The sequence below is a fragment of the Neoarius graeffei genome, chromosome 17 (genome assembly GCF_027579695.1).
Source record: "Neoarius graeffei isolate fNeoGra1 chromosome 17, fNeoGra1.pri, whole genome shotgun sequence".
In the NCBI taxonomy this organism is placed as follows: domain Eukaryota; kingdom Metazoa; phylum Chordata; class Actinopteri; order Siluriformes; family Ariidae; genus Neoarius; species Neoarius graeffei.
Genome location: NC_083585.1, coordinates 63,710,165 through 63,734,032, shown reverse-complemented (window position 1 = coordinate 63,734,032; position 23,868 = coordinate 63,710,165). Strand labels below are relative to the sequence as shown.

Genomic DNA, 23,868 nt, shown 5'->3' with positions numbered 1-23,868 from the left:
TAAAAAACATCTTTTATATTGAATTTGTTGTAATGTTTGCACATAGTTTACTTACATTATGTTTAAATTTCTGATCCCATTCTGAAAACATAATAATCTTATAAACTACAAAATGGTCAAGCAGTAAAAAATAAAAAGATCAGAAAAATGCCCAAGGATAAAATGAAACAGCAGAAGGGGAAGAGAGAGAGAGAGAGAGAGTGTGTGTGTGAACTACATTCTAAAAATAAAATCTATAAATACCTGAACAGTTACAGAAGACTTATAAGAATTAATGTTCTAGTCATTCAAATAAAGTTCATAATGAAATCACTTCATCCTTTTCCACCTTGTTGTTTAATTCACCTCTTCAGGTTTCGACTAGGCGTGGGCCGATCTTAAGTCTCATCATCGTATCATGATTTACACCTAATTATGGCATTCCTTTAGAACAGGACTGGATCCCAGGCGTCCTTCTCCTGATCATCAGCCCTTTTCTAGCTGTTCCATCTGAAACTGTAGTTTTATTTTGCTTTTTGTTGTTTTGTACTGTATATTTGTGTCTGAACAGAGAATCCTGACGATACTGGATCGGTGGTGTTTGTGGTTTTTCCCCGTACGCTAGCGCACGTGTGGAGCTGCACATTAGTGAAGGCCTCACAGGAAACCAGTGTGTGGCATGTGAGGCCTGAAGTGTGTGCAGTTCCCAGTGTGTAGTGATGGAGAGAGACACGAGCGCTCCCTCTGGGATTTAAACTGATCTCTGTTTAATAAAGTTTTGTTTCGACACAGTGTTTGGATCTTGAGTTTATGAAGCATCTTTTATAAACCTGAGTTTGATTAATAGTCGTCATTTGGCCTTTAAATGGAAATAGAAAAGTAGAAACACAAAGGGAGTTTTTATGCCCTGGTAATTAAAATTAACACTATTTTATTGTCTTAATTGATTACATCATCTATTAGTTTTAAAGTACAATAAACTAGTACAAATGAGTTTAGAACATGGGGAGAGAGACACATCACTGACATTAAATCAGGCATCTGAGAGGAAAAACAGCCCCAAATCAGAAAAAGGTGATATTGTATGTGGAAATTGAAATTAAAACTGAAAACAATGATTTGTAAATAATCTTTATATGGATAGATTCTAAAACCTGCAAAATAACTCTGTATTTATTCCATATTTTAAATATTTTTTGAAGGGGTCTGAATACAGTGAGTGCATTTTTTGAACAGAAAATGGTTCAAGACACAAAACTGTTAAAAGTGTTCTTACACACAGTAGGGTGTGTTTCCACCAGCAGCAGGACAGAAAGACGCAGTAGTTTGAGGAAGTTTTATTTCTGAAGAAACAGATTTTGCCAAAGAAAAAACAGAATGAGACATTCTAAACTTTCATATCAGTGTAATAAATCTCATAATAGTGCAGACATTTTAAATAGTCTGAATTTTTTCTAGAAACACTATATATTATGCATTAAGACATTTATGTAACTTATTTTCTTATTAATCTATAAAACAGATGCACTCTGAAAATAATAATGCATTAGTGCCACAGTTTCTGCACACAAAAGTGTCTTTGTATTTCAGGGAGAAATTCAATCTGACACCTCATTTATAAATTTTACTCAACATTTCAACTTTTAGCAACATTTCATTTTTTCATCGGATCACAAAACCTCACAGATGAGTCAGAACCAATCCAGACCCCAGCGTATAGAGGCTGAGTGAATGTGGTGTGGACTCTGTGGAGGAGCCTCATCGGGTCAGAGACGCTGTAGAAGGACAGAGTTCCTGCACTGTGATCCACATACACTCCTATTCTGGAGGATGATGGACCTCGGAGAACAGTCTCAATGTTGTTGTGTCGGAAATAGACAGAGGAAGGAAAACACCACAGACTCCAGGACTGACTGTTGAATCCAAACCCACACTCATCACCCTCTCCTTTCCTGCTGATCTCTTTATATGAGACTGATATGTTCACACCATCACCCCTCCGCTCCACCTCCCAGTAACAGCGTCCACACACACTCTCCTTACACAACACCTGAGGCCAGGAGTCAAATCTCTCTGGATGATCAGAGTATCTCTGTTCTGTCTCACTGCGTGTCACCGCTCTGTTCTTCTCAGACAGAATGAGGTCAGGATGTGCTGTGTTTGGATCCAGAGTCAGATAACAGAAATCTAAAACAATAAAATATCCACAGGTTAGATGTTAATCACAGGATTTATAAGCAGTGTGTGTGAGACACCTGTCTGTCGTGAGGCTCCGAAGCGCGTATGGAGTAGAAGGGGGCGTGGCAGACGAAACCACGTGACCGATGACGAAAGAAGCCTCGGCTCGATATAAAATCTGGAGGGCTCCGAACCCATTCCCCTCTGTTTTAACAGTACTTATTGGTCACATTTTAGACACAAAAAGATTCAATTAGCAAAATTGTGACCAATAAATACTGTTAAAACACGTGAGAATGAAGCTTTTTCTTTTTAAGCCCACGCACTGTTCAGCAAATGGGGTAACTTTTAATGTGGTAAACAAATGTAACTTTAATCAGAATTATGAATGATGTATGCATTGGAAAATAAAATAATTCACGCCTATGCAAGATGAGTTTTGTTAACTGCTTGTGGAGTGTGGGTTCAGTCCAGTCGTCATCTCACTGAAGCATTTGGCCAGATGGTGCATCCGGCATCCATACTGTCAGACGCTGTATTTCTTATTACATTTGTTTACCACGTTAAAAGTTACCCCATTTGCTAAACACTGTGTCGTCTTAAAAAGAAAAAGCATCAAAATTGAATCGTTTGTGTCTAAAATAACAGTGAATTATGTGATGAATAAATACTGTTAAGACATGACTGTGAGAATGAAGTGAAAATGGCAAATAACATGAGAAAATAATCCTGTTTCAACAGCTGTCCTAAATAGAAAGGAAGTATTGTACAGCCGTTTGTATTATTATTATTATTATCATCATCTCTCATGGCGGCACGGTGGTGTAGTGGTTAGCGCTGTCGCCTCACAGCAAGAAGGTCCGTGTTCGAGCCCCGTGGCCGGCGAGGGCCTTTCTGTGCGGAGTTTGCATGTTCTCCCCGTGTCCGCGTGGGTTTCTTCCGGGTGCTCCGGTTTCCCCCACAGTCCAAAGACATGCAGGTTAGGTTAACTGGTGACTCTAAACTGACCGTAGGTGTGAATGTGGGTGTGAATGGTTGTCTGTGTCTATGTGGCAGCCCTGTGATGACCTGGCGACTTGTCCAGAGTGTACCCCGCCTTTCGCCCGTAGACAGCTGGGATAGGCTCCAGCTTGCCTGTGACCCTGTAGAACAGGATAAAGCGGCTACAGATAATGAGATGAGACGAGACGACGGTTTAACACACAAACCAAATCCACGCGATGTGAGTGGTAAGATGGCGTCCAGATGGCTTCACTCGTCTCTACAGAGGGGAATGGGTTCGGAGCCCTCCAGGTTTTATATAGAGCTCAGTGGTTGTGATTCACGAAAAGATTCATGACTCGGAGTCTCATTCAACAGAGTTCACTAGCGACACCTACTGTTCAGAGAAATGTACAGCATGTTTTAATTCCTACATCACAACAGTGTTCTGACACTTTACATTATTATTTACACAATTTTCCATTTTAAAATAACTTATAAACATTAGTTTTTTATATGCCTTTGTTATTCAGTACTCTTATTTTCTCTCTCACACACACAGAGTCTCTGTATGAATTTATGCTCAGTATAATTGTGTCTGCACAGCGAAAGGTTTAGATAAACATGAAGAGGATAACGTGTGCGTGTTGGATTCAGAGTCCTTCTGTAGCCGTAGTAACATTTCAGAGAACCTTTATTGATTTTTATTGAGGAACAGGATTTCTCCTCACTGTGTTTGGATCGAGGCGGTTCCTTTAATGACCTTCTGAATAAGTGTTGTACTTTTGTTTATCATGTCTGGAATTCTGAGATTGATCGTGTCATCGCCATAATTCTCAGCAGTAACGATGTCAGCTCATGAGCTTTATAAAATCCCAGCTTAAAATGTAGATACCATGTCTATAAAATCAACCTTCAAGCTTAGATTTGTGACTTCTGAAGACCATTCAAGTTTAAAAGATGGTGCTGATGTGTTAATAAACTGTGGTGAGGAATGTAGATCAGTTTTCCAAGTCCAGTGCATTTGTTGTTAAATATGAAGCCCTTTTTTATTACATGAAAATAAGATTAAGCTCCAACTTGACGCATCGAGGATAATGTACATTTAATCCACGCATGTCACGACAGTCGAGGCGAAAGAAAGAAAAAAATTCAAATGTTTATGCATTAATAACCAAGTTAATGAACAAAATCTTGCTTTTGGTGGTCCGTCTTCACCCACTGCACCTCATCCCCTTTAGATTCTGCAGTTGCTGCCCCCCATCATGAAAAACAGGCCCTGGGGTTGCTTCACATTCCTGATGGAACCACTCCAAACAGCTTTCACATTCAGCCATTTTTTTCTTTTCCTCCCTTTTCCCTCAGCATTCTGTACACACAAAATACTTCAATCTTTAGTGTTGTATCATGGCGTCTTTTTCTGTTTTGACCTTAACTTTGTCAGTATAATTGGGCATGAATCAAGCTGACGTTGTTCCTGCTTATAAATATTAGATTAATTATGATTATTAGAATTATCAACAGGCGGCACGGTGGTGTAGTGGTTAGCGCTGTCGCCTCACAGCAAGAAGGTCCTGGGTTCGAGCCCTGGGGCCGGCGAGGGCCTTTCTGTGTGGAGTTTGCATGTTCTCCCCGTGTCCGCGTGGGTTTCCTCCGGGTGCTCCGGTTTCCCCCACAGTCCAAAGACATGCAGGTTAGGTTAACTGGTGAATCTAAATTGACCGTAGGTGTGAATGTGAGTGTGAATGGTTGTCTGTGTCTATGTGTCAGCCCTGTGATGACCTGGCGACTTGTCCAGGGTGTACCCCGCCTTTCGCCCGTAGTCAGCTGGGATAGGCTCCAGCTTGCCTGCGACCCTGTAGAAGGATAAAGCGGCTAGAGATAATGAGATGAGATGAATGAGAATTATCAACAAACCTAAATTATTTCAATCCTGACATGAATGCTCGGGCGGCACGGTGGTGTAGTGGTTAGCGCTGTCGCCTCACAGCAAGAAGGTCCTGGGTTCGAACCCCGGGTCCGGCGAGGGCCTTTCTGTGTGGAGTTTGCATGTTCTCCCCGTGTCCGCGTGGGTTTCCTCCGGGTGCTCCGGTTTCCCCCACAGTCCAAAGACATGCAGGTTAGGTTAACTGGTGACTCTAAATTGACCGTGGGTGTGAATGGTTGTCTGTGTCTATGTGTCAGCCCTGTGATGACCTGGCGACTTGTCCAGGGTGTACCCCGCCTTTCGCCCATAGTCAGCTGGGATAGGCTCCGGCTTGCCTGCGACCCTGTAGAAGGATAAAGCGGCTAGAGATAATGAGATGAGACATGAATACTCATTATATTAATTCTAGGTACTATTCCCCACATGAATTTCATTCTTCTCAAGAACTTCGTAATTATCCCATGCCCAAACGAAGGTTGGAGAAGGATATAGAAACAGGTTCTGTCCATCCATCCGTCCGTCTGGTCACGTTTTCGTTTCCGGGCCATATCTTTAAAACTACTGAAGATATCTTCATGAAATTTGTATACGCATCAAGCAACACATGAACTGGTGCCTTTTGCTATTTTCGATTTTTGGAAAAAAGTATTTTTCAAATTTTACTTTGAGCAATGTTCATTTCTGGAGCATATATCCAAAACTATTCATGATACGGATCTGAAACTTGGTATACATGTTAACAAGGTGATGTAGATGTGCCTTTTCATACTAAGACATTTGAGAAATTTTAATTTTTCATGTTTCCATGGAAACAATTTCAGACTTGGTCTCTCGGGTAGGTTTGGTTTTCAGAGCAGAAGTTGAAAACTATGAGTGGTTTGGGATTGAGAGTTGGTATATGTGTTGATGAAGTAATGTATATGTGCCTTTTGATACTAAGAAATGTGAAATTTTAATTTTTAGCTCACCTGGACCAAAGGTCCGGTGGGTTTATGGTATGGTTGGTTTATTCCAGCAGAACTTCAAAAACATGACAATATCTTGAAACTTGGTATATAGTTGGTATATAGTGTGGGGGATATAGATGACTATCTTCTTGTTTATCTGACAAGTTGCTCTCTTTCCTTCACTATATTATCAGGAGCCTCTCAGCTAAAATTTGATGAATTTCAAGACATACTCAGTATTTTAGATCATCTATTGAAGATCTGTTGCCTTTCAGAAACCTGGCATTCAACTCATAGTTTTGTCAATTTTTACTTACCTGACTTTAATTACATTTCCCAACACTCCAAATTGGACTCTTCATAAATTCCTGAAGTTATAATCTAAGAGATGACCTTAATACTTCTGATCAAGACGGATCAGTTTCTGTTGAGCTCCATAATGAAGGCAGTAAGAACATAGTTTGTGGTGTGAGATACAGACACCGAAACGGTTCTTTTCAGCCATTTCTGGATAAGCTTTCAATAATAATTTATAAAATCCATGAGGAGTCAAAGCTTTGTATTTTTGTGGGCAACCTAAACTTAAATCTGATGAATTCAGACACTCGGATACCTACAGGTGAATTTATCAATACTTTAATCTCCCTATTCTTTTCAACCATGTTTATTGACGATATATATTTTAATTCACTTAAATATCCTGTGCAGGGTCACAGGCAAGCTGGAGCCTATCTCAGCTGACCCTGCACAGGATAAGCGGTTAAGGATAACGGATGATCGGATGACTTAAATATGCTACATATAATGGGAATATTTTATAATGACCTCACTAACCATTTTCCCAACTTTGTGACTATTGACTCAATTCACCCTCCCCATTGAATAAGCAAGTTTCGAGAAGAGAGTTCCTACGGCAGGTGGCACAGTGGTGTAGTGGTTAGCACCATCACCTCACAGCAAGAAGGTTCTGGGTTCAAGCCCAGTGGCCAATGGGGGCCTTTCTGTGTGGAGTTTGCATGTTCTCCCTGTGTCTGTGTGAGTTTCCTTCACCGTCCAAAGGCCTGCAGGTTAGGATAATTGTTGGTTCTAAATTGACTGTAGGTGAGAATGTGAGTGTGAATGGTTGTTTGTCTATGTGTCAGCCCTGTGATGACCTGGTGATTTGTCCAGGGTGTACCCTGCCTCTCGCCCATAGTCAGCTGGGATAGGCTCCAGCTTGCCTGTGACCCTGCACAGGATAAGCGGTTATGGATAATGGATGGATTTCATATGGTTCAATGAAGATGCATTCATTTATGGTTTTCAACAAATTGACTGCTCTAGCCAGTCCGATGGGGAGCCTGATATTCATGACATTCTCCAGCTTTCTTGAAAACTCTGATGAAATTATTACCGCTCATGTTCCTCTGAAAAACCATGTCAAGGAAGGAAATCAAACTCAAATCTGAACCTTGGATTTCCCCTCAGTCTTAGAACAATGAATTATTAAATCAAATTGGATAGAAAAATCGATCAAGACGAGAAATCAGTGCCTGTATGCTCAGTACAAAGTGTAGAGAAATAAGCTAAACCATTTGACTCCTATAGGTAAAAGGATCTAGCAAATGAGTTCAATGTTTATTTTGCAGACATTGGTAAAAGTATCAGCCAAGCAATACCAAAGGTCAACAAAATATTTTCAGATTTTCTTGCTTCTCTGACAAGCGACAGCTTTCTTCTTAGTCCTACATGGACAAGAAATTCAAGGCTTTTTTCTCCGGCTCAAGTCTGGAAAGGCTTGTGGCCCCTTTAGTATTTCTGTAGCCCTGTTCAAGATATTAAACTCAATCTCAAAGCCTGTGGAGATCCTCTATCACTTCTGCTTTACTTCTACTCTACTTGGTACTGTTCCTGATTCTTTTCAACTTGCTCGTGTCAGACCCGTGTTTAAAGCAGGAGCTCAACTGTTAACTTCTAATCATAAAAATTGACAAAAGAGAAATTGGTCTATCAAAAATATTAGAAAAAACTCATGTAAAATAGGCTGAATACATATCGAGAGAAGTTTGATTTAATATATTCTGGTCAGTTTGGTTTCCGTGACAACACATCTACAGAACATGCACTTTTACTAAATCACTGATAAAATCCAAAGAGCAATTGAAGATGGCAAATTTTCCTGTGGTATCATTCTTTGTCTGAGTAAAGCCGTTGATGCCATAGATCATGATATTTTGTAAGAAAAATTATATTCTTATGGCATCCGTGGGATTGTCCATGATTGGTTTGCCTCATATCTATCAAATAGACATCAGTTTGTTTCAATCGTTAATATTTCATCCAGCTCTTTACCAATTTCATGTGGAGTACCACAGGGTTCACTTCATGGCCCCCTTCTATTTCTCTTATACATAAATGATTTCATGAACTGCTCCAATATATTTGATTTTCATCTTTTTGCAGGTGACTCAAATTTATTCCTGGCAGATTCATCTTTAGATTCTCTAGAAGCCAGGGTAAATTCTGAATTGGTCAATATTTGGGAGCTTGGTTGCAAATTTGAATTTCCCTCCGGGGATTAATAAAGTAATTCTGATATCATCGCGTGGCTTTGTGCAAATAAATTCTCTCTGAATGCTGACAAAACAAATTTTGTTCTTTTTTAATCCACCCCAAAAGAAACTGAGCAAAACCATTTCCTGAAAATTAATTATAAGCCGATTAAACAGAAGAACCACATCAGGTATCTTGGAGTAGTTTTCGACTCTCACCTCATCAGGAGGAAACACATCCACCAGTAGAGCAAGAAAATCTCCAGAGGCTTTGGAATTATTGCTGAGCTTCATCACTAGGTTTCTCAAAGTATTCTAACTCAGCTGTACTACTCTCTTATTTATTCTTTTTTAATATACGGTGTTACAGTTTGGGGTAATACTTATGAGGCTACCCTTCGACCGATAACTGGACTCCAGAAGAAAGCTGTCAGAATTATTAATTTAGCTTCTTTTAATGAACACACACCTCCTATTTTTAAAAAGCTGGAGATGATGAAATTCTCTGATTTTATAGATTACTTAAACAGTATTTTTATGTTTAAATTTCATTCTAGTTTATTTGGTGCCTGCCTTTGATAACTTTTTGACACTTTTAGCATCAAGGCACAAGTATAAAACTTGACTGGCTTCGAGATCTTCATTTTGTGTTCCTTCAGCCAGAACTAACGATGGCAAGTTTAATATTCGCTTCAAAGCTGCTGCTCTCTGGAACAGTATTGATGAATCTTTCCAGAGTCTTAGCTTCAGCAATTTCAAGCGTTCTATCAAAAGTACGATTATCGCGTCAGATCAGCATTCCTTTCTCTTTTCCTCACACTGTCATTTCATTTTTTCCCTCTTTTTATTGTTTTATTGTATTTGTTGAAATATTGTATTTTATCATTGTGCCTCTGTGCGACTAGCTTTCTTCTTTATAACAGTAATCCATTATTTTTTTCTGCTGAGTGAGATTAGATTACTAGTTATTTCTAGGCAGAATTTTATCCTTCGTATGTATTAGATTTGTGTGTGTGATATAAATAAACTATTATTGATACACATTCTGTGTGTTGTAGGTCGAAAGAAAGACCATCATGTGGGCGGTCCTCCTCTGAGTTGAAGAGTGTGTGTGTGTGTGTGTGTTACACCTACACTGCAGGAAATCTTCTCTGCTCTTTGGTTTTGAGGGTAAAATCATGTGAACTGCTGCAGCTGTAGAGACACAGAGACAAAATGGAGACTGAAAAATGACACGAAAACAGTTTAAAGCATGAAAATGAAAAATTAGATTCCTCACTGCTCTCAGTCAGACACGATTTAGAGATCGGCCAAAATGTCATCACACTGTGCAGCATTTGAATGTAAGAATCATGAGAAGCAAAAAACTTGTCAGAGCTTCAGCTGGGAAAATGTGTGTGTTTTTACTTTCTGATGGATTTTATGGAGGAATTAAGGCCTCGGTTCTGATCTAATGTTCATCATATTTGTTATGTGTAAAGTTCAATAAGATTAGTTTGTGGATTTGTGATTAAGGTCCTGCTTATCTGGGAAATTTATTTGTAATTTGCACATGCAATTTCTGAGGCGGGCAGCACGGTGGTGTAGTGGTTAGCGCTGTCGCCTCACAGCGAGAAGATCCGGGTTCGAGCCCCGTGGCCGGCGAGGGCCTTTCTGTGTGGAGTTTGCATGTTCTCCCCGTGTCCGCGTGGGTTTCCTCCGGGTGCTCCGGTTTTCCCCACAGTCCAAAGACATGGAGGTTAGGTTAACTGGTGACTCTAAATTGACCGTAGGTGTGAATGTGAGTGTGAATGGTTGTCTGTGTCTATGTGTCAGCCCTGTGATGACCTGGCGACTTGTCCAGGGTGTACCCCGCCTTTCACCCGTAGTCAGCTGGGATCGGCTCCAGCTTGCCTGCGACCCTGTAGAACAGGATAAAGCGGCTAGAGATAATGAGATGAGATGAATTTCTGAGGGTAAGGGCCTCTGCATGCTCTTGCGACAAGGCTTTCGCAGATAGCTTTTGGCAGACAGTTGTAATTTATCGTTGAGCGGGGAGCAATAGGCGTGCGCAATGTTATTCACGACCACAACGCAAGGGGGCGCGAAGTCGCGAAATCGCTAGGAGTAGTTGGTGGGTGTGGTGAGTGGAGTGTTTATCCTCCGGTTACTGATAATGACTAGAACTGGAGTCGTATAGATGTACGTACTTCCTCACTTCCTCGATCAACCGCTCTTCGTGCTGCTCCATCTTCGCTCGTGTTTTTAAAAATGGCGGTCGTGAAAACAAACCAAACCGGGAAAGTAGGGAAGCGGAAGTGCCTGTACAGCTGATGTAGAGTGGACCAATCAGAGCCCTCTTGTCTGCGAGGCTGTCTGTGGTGGTCACAATTTTTGGGAGGTGCACGCAGAGCGTCTGCGAAGGGGGGGGGGGGGGGGGGCTTCACAGACGCCATCTGCGACGCCGTCTGCGAGGACTGGGTTGTCAGCATAAATTGGCCTTAATACTAATGCTTTGTGATTTGATGCAGTTTTGTTCCTGCTTACGTTTTATTTCCATTACATTAATTGTATGGCTCTCTTTACTGTGATACAGAACAAATGTTTGTTTGTTTACCTTGTGGATGGATTACGTTGAATTCCTCCTCACAGATTTCCTCGACTCGTTTTTTCAGATCTGAGAGAGATTTCCTCACTCCATCAAATGAGAGATGTTGATTGACAGTGAAGCTGGGTGAGTCGTCACATCCAGGAGAAACACAGAGAGACGGGAAACTCTACAGAGAGGAAACACAGAATAGAGAAGGAGAAAAGTGTAGGAGAGGAACGAATGAATCTCAGACTGAATCAGACCAAAGACACACTTGGGATCTCAGACAGGAACATTTATTGTTGCTGTAATGAGCTTTTAGGAGGAAACTTTGTGAGGAACAGCGCCCTCTGTAGATCAGACAGTGAGTGTTACCTGGAGGAAGTGGATGTGATCGTGTGTGTGTGAAAGCTGCTCCAGCTCAGTGACTCTCCTCTGAAGATCAGCAATCTCCTGCTCCAGTTGCTTCAGGAGTCGCTCAGCTTGATTCAGTTCAGCTTTCTCCTGAGCTCTGATCAGCTCCGTCACCTCCGAGCGCTTTTTCTCCATGGAGCTGATCATCTCAGTAAAGATCCTCTCACTGTCATCTACTGCTGCCTGTGAACGCTTCTGTTAGTACACACACACACACACACACACACACAAAATGGAGGTCTAATCGGATACTCTGTAAAAATAAACTCTCTCTCAAGAGATATTTGAGTTGTTTTTGTTAAACCCCGGGTTTTCATTCCTTGTTTTTTTAGTTCACTATTTTAAGGAGATACGCAGAACCTTTATTTTTAAATACATTTCTGAGTGGATAGTATCTCCATCCTTGGCTCTTGTATGCTGCATAAATAGGAATCAAAAAATATTTTTTGAGAGTTAAACTCGACCGCAAATTTGGCATTGGAGCTGCCCCGCTGAGCCAGCCAGCCCTGAGCGCGTGATGTCACTGTGGGAACCGGTTTTAAGGCCGAGGTCTTTGACAGCTATAGACCAAAGTCACATAAATAAAAATTTATGGTGAAAGTAAGAAATACCGTTACTGACTTGCTCAACTAAGACTGATTTGACTTCATTGATTGTGGGTTGACTCTCATTAAAACAGGATAGGTGTTATAACTTATGCAACATACATGTACATGCATCTATTCATTCTCATCTCATTATCTCTAGCCGCTTTATCCTGTTCTCCAGGGTCGCAGGCGAGCTGGAGCCTATACCAGCTGACTACGGGCGAAAGGCGGGGTACACCCTGGACAAGTCGCCAGGTCATCACAGGGCTGACACATAGACACAGACAACCATTCACATTCACACCTACGCTCAATTTAGAGTCACCAGTTAACCTAACCTGCATGTCTTTGGACTGTGGGGGAAACCGGAGCACCCGGAGGAAACCCACGCGGACACAGGGAGAACATGCAAACTCCACACAGAAAGGCCCTCGCCGGCCATTGGGCTCGAACCCAGGACCTTCTTGCTGTGAGGCGACAGCGCTAACCACTACACCACCGTGCCGCCCCACATGCATCTATTTTCACTGATAAAATGTAAAAGGCTCATTAAATAATCAGATGAACTGAGACAATCACATTCTGAAGCAAATTAAATAAATCTTAGACCGGTAACTTAAATACACAATACAAGTTACATGTATTAATCTAAATGCAGGTAAACGTGTTGTTTTTGTTGTTTTGTATCCAAATGAGAGTCGGAGCTTACCCGTCTGTGTTCTCGCTTCTTGAAGGCCGATCTTGTGGCCGATTGTTTTGAAACAACCTGACGTTCAGTTGTTCATTCAGTTCTCCATTCATTCGCTTCTTCCATGTAAGGGCGAGATGGCAACAATATCCAGTTTAGAAATCAGACAGCTGCTCCATTCATTCTCCATTTTCTCCATACTGAGTACTCCAGCATTACTTCTCGGCTCAGGCAATTACTAAAACCCGGGACGGGACATCGCCGGTTTTAGCAACAACCGCAGGGAGGTCACTGCCTGAGCGATAATATGTCACGTCCCGTTCCATCCTGGGTTTTACCAACAATCCTCGGCTCAAACTGTGGGAGAGCTGGTGCCACTGAACTTACTTTCCTTTTTTAAAAAATTTTAGTTTTTTATTTTTCCTTTTCTCATAGTTTTATTTAATTGTTGGTACTGCACCCTCTTTCAAAACCGGCTTATAGCCAACGCTCCTCAGCAGATCAGAGGTTTCGTACGAGTCTTCAGTAAAATGTGCAGAGCAGAGGAGAGACCACTTCGTTGGTGCCCAATGTGCCTGTGAACTTCTCGCAAAATGCATCCAAATCTCTGCAGTTTGAACATTCTTGGGCCATGAATGCAACATAAATCCACCTTCTGTCATGTTGCTGCACCGGCCAGCAACACATCTACATGGCATGGCAATAAATTAGCTCAAAATGGAAACTGGAAGTTGCAGTTACCTCTGTGTTTTAGTATAGCGGAAATGGCGATGAGACCGATAGCCTTCCTGCTGTGACGTTACAGACGTCAAGGTCATTCACTCAGGCCGCTACCTATATGAAATCATTTTAATCATAAATATTACGATATTAGATTTATTGTTAACGCTTAAAACTATTCCTGTGCTATTCTTGGGGTCTCAAGGCATTTATGAACAAAAAATGAGGCCATGGTTCTGCGTATCTCCTTTAAGCAGGTTAATTGAAACAGAGCTACTCTTCACTCCTCACCTTAATAGTGTCCACAGTCTGTTTCAGCTCCTGCACCTCCTTCTGCTTCTCCTGGATCCTCTGCTGGGATTTCATCTGCTCCTCCTTTAGCTCATTCTGAGAACAAATAAAAAACATTTTAAATACATTTCATCATCTTCAACACAATTATAGCCAAAAAGAAAAAAAACAAACTAAAAAAAAAGTCAATAAAAACATTCATTCATTCATTATCTCTAGCCGCTTTATCCTTCTACAGGGTCGCAGGCAAGCTGGAGCCTATCCCAGCTGACTACGGGCGAAAGGCGGGGTACACCCTGGACAAGTCGCCAGGTCATCACAGGGCTGACACATAGACACAGACAACCATTCACACTCACGGTCAATTTAGAGTCACCAGTTAACCTAAACTGCATGTCTTTGGACTGTGGGGGAAACCGGAGCACCCGGAGGAAACCCACGCGGACACGGGGAGAACATGCAAACTCCACACAGCAAGGCCCTCGCCGGCCCCGGGGCTCGAACCCAGGACCTTCTTGCTGTGAGGCGACAGCGCTAACCACTACACCACCGTGCCGCCCCTCAATAAAAACATTTCAATGAAAACTAGAAATATCGCCTCTAGAACTAACTAAAATTAAAAGACACCCAAAATGAAGCGACTTCTATCTTCATATGTTTGCACCACTTATGATATTATAAGTTTAGTTTTCTGTGAAAATGTCAACTGATTGTTATTTCAATGTTATTTGTGTGACAGAAACATCAAGGTAGTTCAGCAATATTCTCTGGAGTGAAACTGTTCAAAAGGCAGCTGTGACTTTCAATGGGATTCACAGACAGACTGATCTGAGAAAAAACGCGATGAGTGCTTCCGGGAATGTGAAAGAGCCGCCAGATTCATTGCAACTGGCGTTTGGTGGACTGGGGTGCGATCATGGATTGAAAGGAGTTCTAGATGAGTGTGAAACTAATGATTTGGAGGAGTTTTCAGAAGAGAATGACAGTGAGAGTACTATAAAAGTGAAGGTGAAGATAAGTCAGGTAAATGGAATTACCACCAATTAGATGCTTTAAATGTCAGCGATATGGACACATTTCTTCTGTGTGCAAGTCAAAACCTAGGTGTGCTAGATGTGGAGGCGAACATGAATATGGTAAATGTGAGGAAGGAACAAAAATCAAGTGCTGTAACTGTGGAGGTGAACACAGTGCGGCCTATAAAGGGTGCGAGATGTATAAAAGAGCAATTCAAGTGCAAAGTGTAAAGGTGAAAGAGAGCGTTACTTATGCCGAAGCTATTAAAGAGGTTGACAAAGAAAACCAAGTAAAATCAAGGGTTAAAGGAAGTATGACTCCTGTAGTTTTACCCCCGAGTCAAACTCAAACGACTCTGAAATGCTGTAAAGTAACTGAAGAGACTTTAATTGTGGAGAAGAAAAAATTCATTGCTTTTATGGTGGAAGTGGTTAATTGCTCAGCCCAAGTAGCAAGTAGAATTGATATAATTAAAATAATTTAAAAGCAGTGGAAAATTATCTAGAGATTCATGAATTGTCAGTTGATTCCATTCACAATATGGTATTAGGGGTATCTGATAGTCAAGCACCATGTGGCAGTTAATAATGACTTTATCTATTCTACAGTGGAATGCCAGGAGCTTAATTGCTAATGGTCAGGAAATAAAACACTTTATTGAGGAACAAGTTGTTAAACCAAACATTATCTGTATACAGGAAACCTGGTTAAAACCATCACTTGATTTAATAATATATGGATACCTAGCAGTGTGTAAAGACAGGGATACTGCAGGAGGTGGAGTGGCCACATTTATTCAGCAGGGGATTAATTAAGGAGCTTTAAATATAGATAAAGACGTTGAAGCAGTTCTGGTTGAGATTTGGGTCGGTAAAACTAAGATTAAAATTATCAACTTTTATAACCCTGATAAAAGAATCTTGAGAGAGATGCTAGATGGTATATCTCATCTCATTATCTGTAGCCGCTTTATCCTGTTCTACAGGGTCGCAGGCAAGCTGGATCCTATCCCAGCTGACTACGGGTGAAAGGTGGGGTTCACCCTGGACAAGTCACCAGGTCATCACAGGGCTGACACATAGACACCCATTCACACCTACGGTCAATTTAGAGTCACCAGTTAACCTAACCTGCATGTCTTTGGACTGTGGGGGAAACCGGAGCACCCGGAGGAAACCCACGCGGACACAGGGAGAACATGCAAACTCTGCACAGAAAGGCCTTCGCCGGCCACGGGGCTCGAACCCGGACCTTCTTGCTGTGAGGCGACAGCGCTAACCACTACACCACCGTGCCGCCCTGAGTTAAACTCAATCATTACAAATATGAGTCAGCAGAAGAGGTTCTTGGCAAATCTTCTGGGATGAGGAAAAAGAGAATGGTACCTTGGTGATCAGATGATTGTCAGGAAGCAATAAAAGCTAGAAATAAAGCTTTCAAAATTGTTCAATCAAACCATTCCTATACCAATTTAATGGAATACAAAAAAAAAAAATCACATTCAAAAGGTTAAAAGAATTATAAGAGAAGCTAAAAGGAAATATTGGCGTGATTTCTGTTCTAAAATAGGGCAGAAGTCAAAGGGGATGTTATTTGGAGCGTGATTAAAAAGATGGGAGTCATTAGAAGGGAGTTTTCCTTACCTGTGATTAAAAACAATGATGTGGAGGCAGTAACTAATCAAGAGAAAGCAGAGATGCTTGCGAAAAGTTTTGTTAAGGTTCATAGTTCACAGAACTTAACTGATGATGAATTGTCTTGGAGAGTTAAAGTAATAGATGAGAATAGAGGATTACTGGAAAAGCAGGTAATAAGTGAGCGTGTACTTGATAAGGATTTTACATTATTTGAGCTTAGGAGAGCGTTAAATGGGGTTAGGAACACTTCACCAGGGAAAGATGGTATATGTTATAAAATGATTAATGAAGTCAATGACGTGGCTAAATATGTAATTTTAAGTCTTTTTAATAAGATTTGGGAGCAAGGTAGATTGCCTTTGTGTTGGAAACATTCTGTAGTGGTTCCAATTGGAAAACCAGGGAAGGATAAAACTGAAGTTAAAAGTTATAGGCCAATAGCATTAACATCTAATTTATGTAAGATTATGGAAAGAATGATCACTAGAAGGCTAGTGTAAGAAATTGAAAAAAGAGGTCTTGTCTCCCCACACCAGAGCGGCTTCCGTAGTGGACGTACTACAGTGGACCCTATTGTATGTTTAGAAAATGAAATAAGGAAAGCACAAGTCAATAAAGAATCAGTTTTAGCAACATTCTTTGATCTAGAGAAAGCGTAAATGCTATGCTATGGAAGGAGGGGTTGTTAATTAAGCTGAATAGGATGGGTATTGGTGGTAAGATCTTTAACTGGATTAGAGACTTCCTAAAGGACAGAACAATAGAAGTAAGAGTTGGGGTTCACTTCTCTCACATCTATTCAATAGAAAATGGAACATCTCAAGGTAGTGTATGCAGTCCAGTACTGTTCAACATTATCATTAATGATGTTTTTAATAAAATAGATGACATTAGAATCAATAGAGCATTATATGCTGATGATGGAGCTTTGCGGATAAAAGGACAAAATATTGATATTAGAACTAAAATGCAATTAGCTATCAACAAGGTAGAAAAATGGGCATGTGAGTGGGGTTTTCATTTGTCTGTAGAAAAGACTCAATTTATTTGTTTTTCAAAGAAAAGAGTAAGTCCCACACTAGAGCTTAAGTTGTATAACCAGTCCTTAGAGCAAGTTAATATTGTTAGGTACTTGGGAGTTTGGTTTGATGTCAAGTTAACATTTAAGGAACATATTCAGAAAATAATTGAGAAATGCAAAAAGGGCATTAATGTTTTGAAATGTTTATCAGGGTACAACTGGGGAGCCTCAGGGATGTCCCTTAAAAGAATTTATATTGCACTGATGAGATCAGTTTCAGATTATGGCTGTATTGTGTATCTTTCAGCATCTAAGACATTGCTTAATGAACTCAATAGAATGCAGGCTAAAAGTCTCAGGACATGTTGTGGTGCATTTAGAACTTCTTCCATAGCAGCGTTGCAAGTAGAATCAGGAGAAATGCCCTTAAGCCTCAGACATCTTAAGTTGAGTATGGCTTACTGGATTAATTTAAATGGACATGAGGCATCACACCCTCCTAAAAAAAGTTCTCAATGAGTGTTGGGAGTATGGTAGATCCCAGATTTGTAGCTTTGGATGGGATGGTAACAAATTAGCAAATCAATTGGGAATAGATGATATCATTTGTAGTAAGACTGTGCCCCTGGTAACAACTCCACCTTGGTTGTTTTGCTCCCCTACGGTGATCATGGAAACCAAAGAGATAGCTAAATCTGGAGGAGTGGATCAGAACGTAGAGCAATATTTAGGAAGTAGGTACTATAATACAACACAGGTTTATACAGATGCATCTAAAGATTCAGAGGGTAAAACAGGTATTGCAGTTTATATCCCTGATTACAAAATCTCTATTAAAAAGAGAACATCAGATCATCTGTCTATATTTGCAGCTGAAATCTCATCTCATCTCATTATCTCAAGCCGCTTTATCCTTCTACAGGGTCGCAGGCAAGCTGGAGCCTATCCCAGCTGACTACGGGCGAAAGGCGGGGTACACCCTGGACAAGTCGCCAGGTCATCACAGGGCTGCAGCTGAAATGACAGCCATTATCATTGTATTCCAGTGGATAGAAGAAACTAGGCCCCCTAAAGCAGCTATTTGTTCCGATTCTGTGTCATCTCTCACATCCGTTCAAAGTGGAGAATTGTCATGTCGACAGGACTTAATGAATGAAATTAATAATATCTTAGTTGCAATCAGTCAACAGGGAATATCAATCCAGTTTGTATGGGTTCCAGCCCATAAAGGAGTTGGTGGCAATGAGGAAGCAGACAAGCTGGCAAAAGAGGCAACCAAAGAAGAGAAGGTTCAGTTAAGTATTCCACTCAGTAGATCAGAAGTTAAAGTGCACATTCTGGACCAATTTAGTTTTTTTATATGAAAGTATGTCCCTTTACAGACTCATCCAGAAGGGTAATTTTGCACAAGGCCATCTGTCTACAGCAGAAAAAACTAAAATAACCAAATGCTTCTGGAAAAATCCCAAGGGAGTCTGGAGCCAGAATCATGACGTCACCTGCGGAAGCGCCGGCAGGCTGCGAGGGCTTGTGCGGTTTCAGTGCACAGCCTGTGTAGACCAAGCGCTCCCATTTCTCTCTCATTGTTCGGTCTTTTGGAAAGCGATGAGTACTAATCCCATCAAGATTGGTGTTGCTACACCCTCCTACGATACATCTGTTTACCATTTTAATAGTTACGCAATAACATTGAAGAAATTTGCAGAAAACCACCAGGTCGTCTTCTCAGAAACAAACCAGTCCTGATGTAGGATTCAGAGGGAGGCGTCCCGCAGATGACGTCACGAAAATCAATGTTTCCCGGGAAATTCAAATGCCAAGTTTTTTCAGAGGCGGACCAATTCACCTCAAATGGCTTGATTTCAACTGAATTTTTCTGGTATTGCGCAAGGTAAAAAAAAAAAAAGCAGAATGTTACAGATATTTGACCAAAGTTTAATATAAAATAGGAGAATTACATTGATCTTGCTCCTGAATTTACCTGTGATATGCACTTTAAGGTACTCATTAAACAGAGTTAACATATGGCAAGCTGAATGGGATAAGGAGAAGAAAGGTAGACACTTATATAATATACAAAAAGATCTCAAGTAGCAAACCGAGTTACCCAAACAGACAGGAGGAGGTTTGGTTTACAAGACTGAGAATAGGCCATACTGGATTAAATAACCGCTTATACGTTGTGAACAAACATCCATCTGGAAAATGTGAACTTTGTGGAGTGAGAGAGGATGTAGATCATGTTCTTTTAAGGTGCTTAAAATTCTACAGACAAAGAGAAAAACTGAAGAGGGAAGTGAACGCAGTCAAGAAAGCCTTTTCTTTAGACACCTTATTAGGTGAGCCTAGATCAGAAAACATCACTTGTGCTATGATAACATTTATCAAAGAAACAAAATTAGCAAATAGGATTTAGTTTGTTGTTTTGTGTTGTTTTTCCTTTTTATTCAATTTTTCTTTGAAATGGCATCCATTTGATTGCACCTCAGTCCAGTAGATGGCGGTAAAACACTTTGCTTGTAAACTGCCATAAAACCTGACAGAAGAAGAAGACTGATCTGAGAACAGTGCGCGTCATCACTGTTCCCTTTTATTTCTCAGTGAGTTTAGAGGGGGGAGACATGCACAGTACACATCTGGATTCATGGGAGTTATTTATTTGTTCAGCAGTAAAATCCAGAGTCATAGTCAGGTTTACTTCTTTAAGGTGCTGTGTGGGCGGCACAGTGGTGTAGTGGTTAGCGCTGTCGCCTCACAGCAAGAAGGTCCGGGTTCGAGCCCCGTGGCCGGCAAGGGCCTTTCTGTGTGGAGTTTGCATGTTCTCCCTGTGTCCGCGTGGGTTTCCTCCGGGTGCTCCGGTTTCCCCCACAGTCCAAAGACATGCAGGTTAGGTTAACTGGTGACTCTAAATTGACCGTAGGTGTGAATGTGAGTGTGAATGGTTGTCTGTGTCAATGTGTCAGCCCTGTGATGACCTGGCGACTTGTCCAGGGTGAACCCCGCCTTTCGCCCGTAGTCAGCTGGGATAGGCTCCAGCTCGCCTGCGACCCTGTAGAACAGGATAAAGTGGCTAGAGATAATGAGATGAGACATACCATCTAGCATCTCTCTCAAGATTCTTTTACCAGGGTTATAAAAGTTGATAATTTTAATCTTAGTTTTACCGACCCAAAAAGCGGCTACAGATAATGAGATGAGATGTTAGAGGTCAGACCAGTCAATGTGCTTTAAACAGCCAACAACCTTCTTCCAGCATTTTACAGCTAAAGTGCTCACGTGACTGTGTTAAAGCTCTGTAACTGGAGATCATATTTCATAACATTTAATGATCTACAGGTAAAAAAAAAAATATCTTTCTGAATGTGAGTGGATTTGTGGTCCATTTCTGAAAACTTCTTTGGGATGAATGATCCCGATTCTGGAAAGTTCAAATCTCTGCAGAGATTTTGGTCAAAACTCGGCATTAATGTCAACATTCACTAGATTGATGAAGTTCAATCCCAATGTTCACTGATGGTTCCTTTAATCCGGTGGAATTGGGTGTGGTTTTGAATGTACACACAGCACCTTAAAGAAGTAAACCTGAACAAATAAATAACTCCCATGAATCCAGATGTGCACTGTGCATGTCTCCCCCCTCTAAACTCACTGAGAAATAAAAGGGAACAGCGATGACGCGCACTGCTCTCAGATCGGTCTTCTTCTTCTGTCAGGTTTTATGGCAGTTTACAAGCAAAGTGTATTACCGCCATCTACTGGACTGAGGTGCAATCAAATGGATGTCATTTCAAAGAAAAAATTGAATAAAAAGGAAAAACAACACAAAACAATAAACTAAATCCTGTTTGCTAATTTTGTTTCTTTGATAAATGTTATCATAGCACAAGTGATGTTTTCTGATCTTGGCTCACCTAATAAGGTGTCTAAAGAAAAGGCTTTCTTGACTGCGTTCACTTCCCTCTTCAGTTTTTCTCTTTGTCTGTAGAATTTTAAGCACCTTAAAAGAACATGATCTACATCCTCTCTCACTCCACAAAGTTCACATTTTCCAGATGGATGTTTGTTTACATGGGCGGCACGGTGGTGTAGTGGTCAGCGCTGTCGCCTCACAGCAAGAAGGTCCGGGTTCGAGCCCCGTGGCCGGCGAGGGTCTTTCTGTGCGGAGTTTGCATGTTCTCCAAGTGTCCGCGTGGGTTTCCTCCGGGTGCTCCGGTTTCCCCCACAGTCCAAAGACATGCAGGTTAGGTTAACTGGTGACTCTAAATTGACCATAGGTGTGAGTGTGAATGGTTGTCTGTGTCTATGTGTCAGCCCTGTGATGACCTGGCGACTTGTCCAGGGTGTACCCCGCCTTTCGCCCGTAGTCAGCTGGGATAGGCTCCAGCTTGCCTGCGACCCTGTAGAACAGGATAAAGCGGCTAGAAATAATGAGATGAGATGAGATGACTGGTCTGATCTCTTTAACATTTCTTTACATATTACTGTTTGACTGGAAATAAAAATTTACTTCACAGAGAATGACAGGCAGAGAACCAATTAAATCCACTGAACAGAAATTAGATTAGAAATAGAATTTGTATTAAATGACTTGGAAAAGAAGAATGATGTCCAGTTCTCACCTGTTTTTCATTTCTTTCTGCTTTAGCTGAAACTGTATCATGACCTTTATGTTCATCCGTCGTACACAAATAACAGATGAAGCTTTGGTCAGTACGACAGAAGACCTCGATCAGTCTGCCATGTTCAGAGCAGATCTTCTCTTGGAGCTCTGCACAGGCTTCAACTAACTTATGCTTCTTAAAGGCAGGAGACTGATAGTGAGGTTTAAGATGATCTTCACAAAAGGATGCCAGACACACCAGACAGGACTTGACGGCTTTGTATTTTCTCCCAGTGCAGGAATCACACTCCACATTTCCAGGTCCAGCGTAACAGTGAGCAGGAGAAGCAGCTTGGAGTTCAGTCTTCTTCAGTTTCTCCACCACTTCAGCCAGCATGTTGTTCCTGCACAGAACAGGCCTTGGGGTGAAAGTCACTCTGCACTGTGGGCAGCTGTAGACGCCCTTCACATCCTCCTGATCCCAGAATCCATTAATACACACCTTACAGAAACTGTGTCCACAGTGAATAGCTACAGGATCCTTCAGGAGATCCAGACACACTGGACAGCTGAACTGATCCACTGAAAAATGATCTACTGAAACACCAGCCTCTGCCATTTTCCTGTACTGAGAGAGAGAAAGACTCTGAACTTTCTGCTGAGTTTCGTTTTCTCTGAAATGAACTTCCTGTTTCTGTTTGTGTTCTGTGTAGCACAGAGAGTGGGCGTGGCTTTAAAGAGAGAGCCCCTTTTTTGTAATGTGTAAGGCGTGGCCTGGCTATGTTAGCAAATTGCCATTCAGTGTGAAGAGATTTGAAACAGTGTGTGTGTGTGTGTGTGTGTATTTCCTACAGGGCGTATAGACTTGAACAATCTTACCAGTAATAGTTTAAATGAACAATGAACACATCTCTCTCTCTCTCTCTCTCTCTCTCATGAACAGGATTCTGAAGTGATTAATTGATCTGACCCTCCATCCATTATCTGTAACTGTAATTTAAAAACATTTTATATTGAATTTGTTGTAATGTTTGCACATAGTTTACTTACATTATGTTTAAATTTCTGATCCCATTCTGAAACCATAATAATCTAATAAACTACAAAATGGTCAAGCAGTAAAAATAAAATGATCAAAAAATGCCCAAGGATAAAATGAAAAAGCAGAAGGGGAAAAGTGTGTGTGTGTGTGTGTGTGTGTGTGTGTGTGTGTGTGTAAGTACATTCTAAAAATAAATCTATAAATACCTCAAACAGTGGAAGTGTTTTTGATCAAAATTAAAAAATTAAAAATTTCTCCTCTCATCTCAGTTCCTGACTTCTTGTTCACATCCATTTAACACATTATACTAAAATTAAAGGCAGAAATGGCCCTGATGCTGCTCCTGAAGATCTTTCCAACACGTCGTTGAAAAATGACAAACACCAACACCAGTCTCGTCCTTTTGTAAGTTAAAGAAGGTTTATTGCAGAAACAGACACATGGTGATAAGGGTTCAGCACACCACTCATACCGTCCCTTTGTTCTCAAATCTATATATACTCTTTACTAGATAAAAAGGAGACATCTATTGCAATTACATGCCGGAGCGTGATCAGCTCTAAAGCTGATTGGATCTTCTCTAATCACTGGTTTGTACGCACATCTGCTACGCACATAACGAGCATGATAAGATTAACATGTTGCGGTGCTGAATGTTCTGAGTCGTTAGTCCTTGAAGAGGAAACGCTCAGTGAAAAGGAAAATTACAAGACAGTGTGACACTAAAATTTACTCTACA

The 23,868-nt window shown here is 41.0% G+C and overlaps 1 protein-coding gene across 1 annotated transcript; it reads right to left on the bottom strand.

Annotated features, from left to right (window-relative positions):
- Positions 1-1,537: 1,537 nt before the first annotated feature.
- Positions 1,538-22,706, bottom strand: LOC132864422 (tripartite motif-containing protein 16-like). The gene is made up of 6 exons (XM_060897839.1): positions 22,107-22,706; positions 13,813-13,908; positions 11,488-11,721; positions 11,140-11,299; positions 9,678-9,737; positions 1,538-2,166 (listed from the first exon to the last, which is right to left on the bottom strand). Exons 1-6 carry the CDS (start codon positions 22,704-22,706, stop codon positions 1,634-1,636), a joined length of 1,683 nt encoding a protein of 560 aa, XP_060753822.1. The 3' UTR covers positions 1,538-1,633.
- Positions 22,707-23,868: the final 1,162 nt, after the last annotated feature.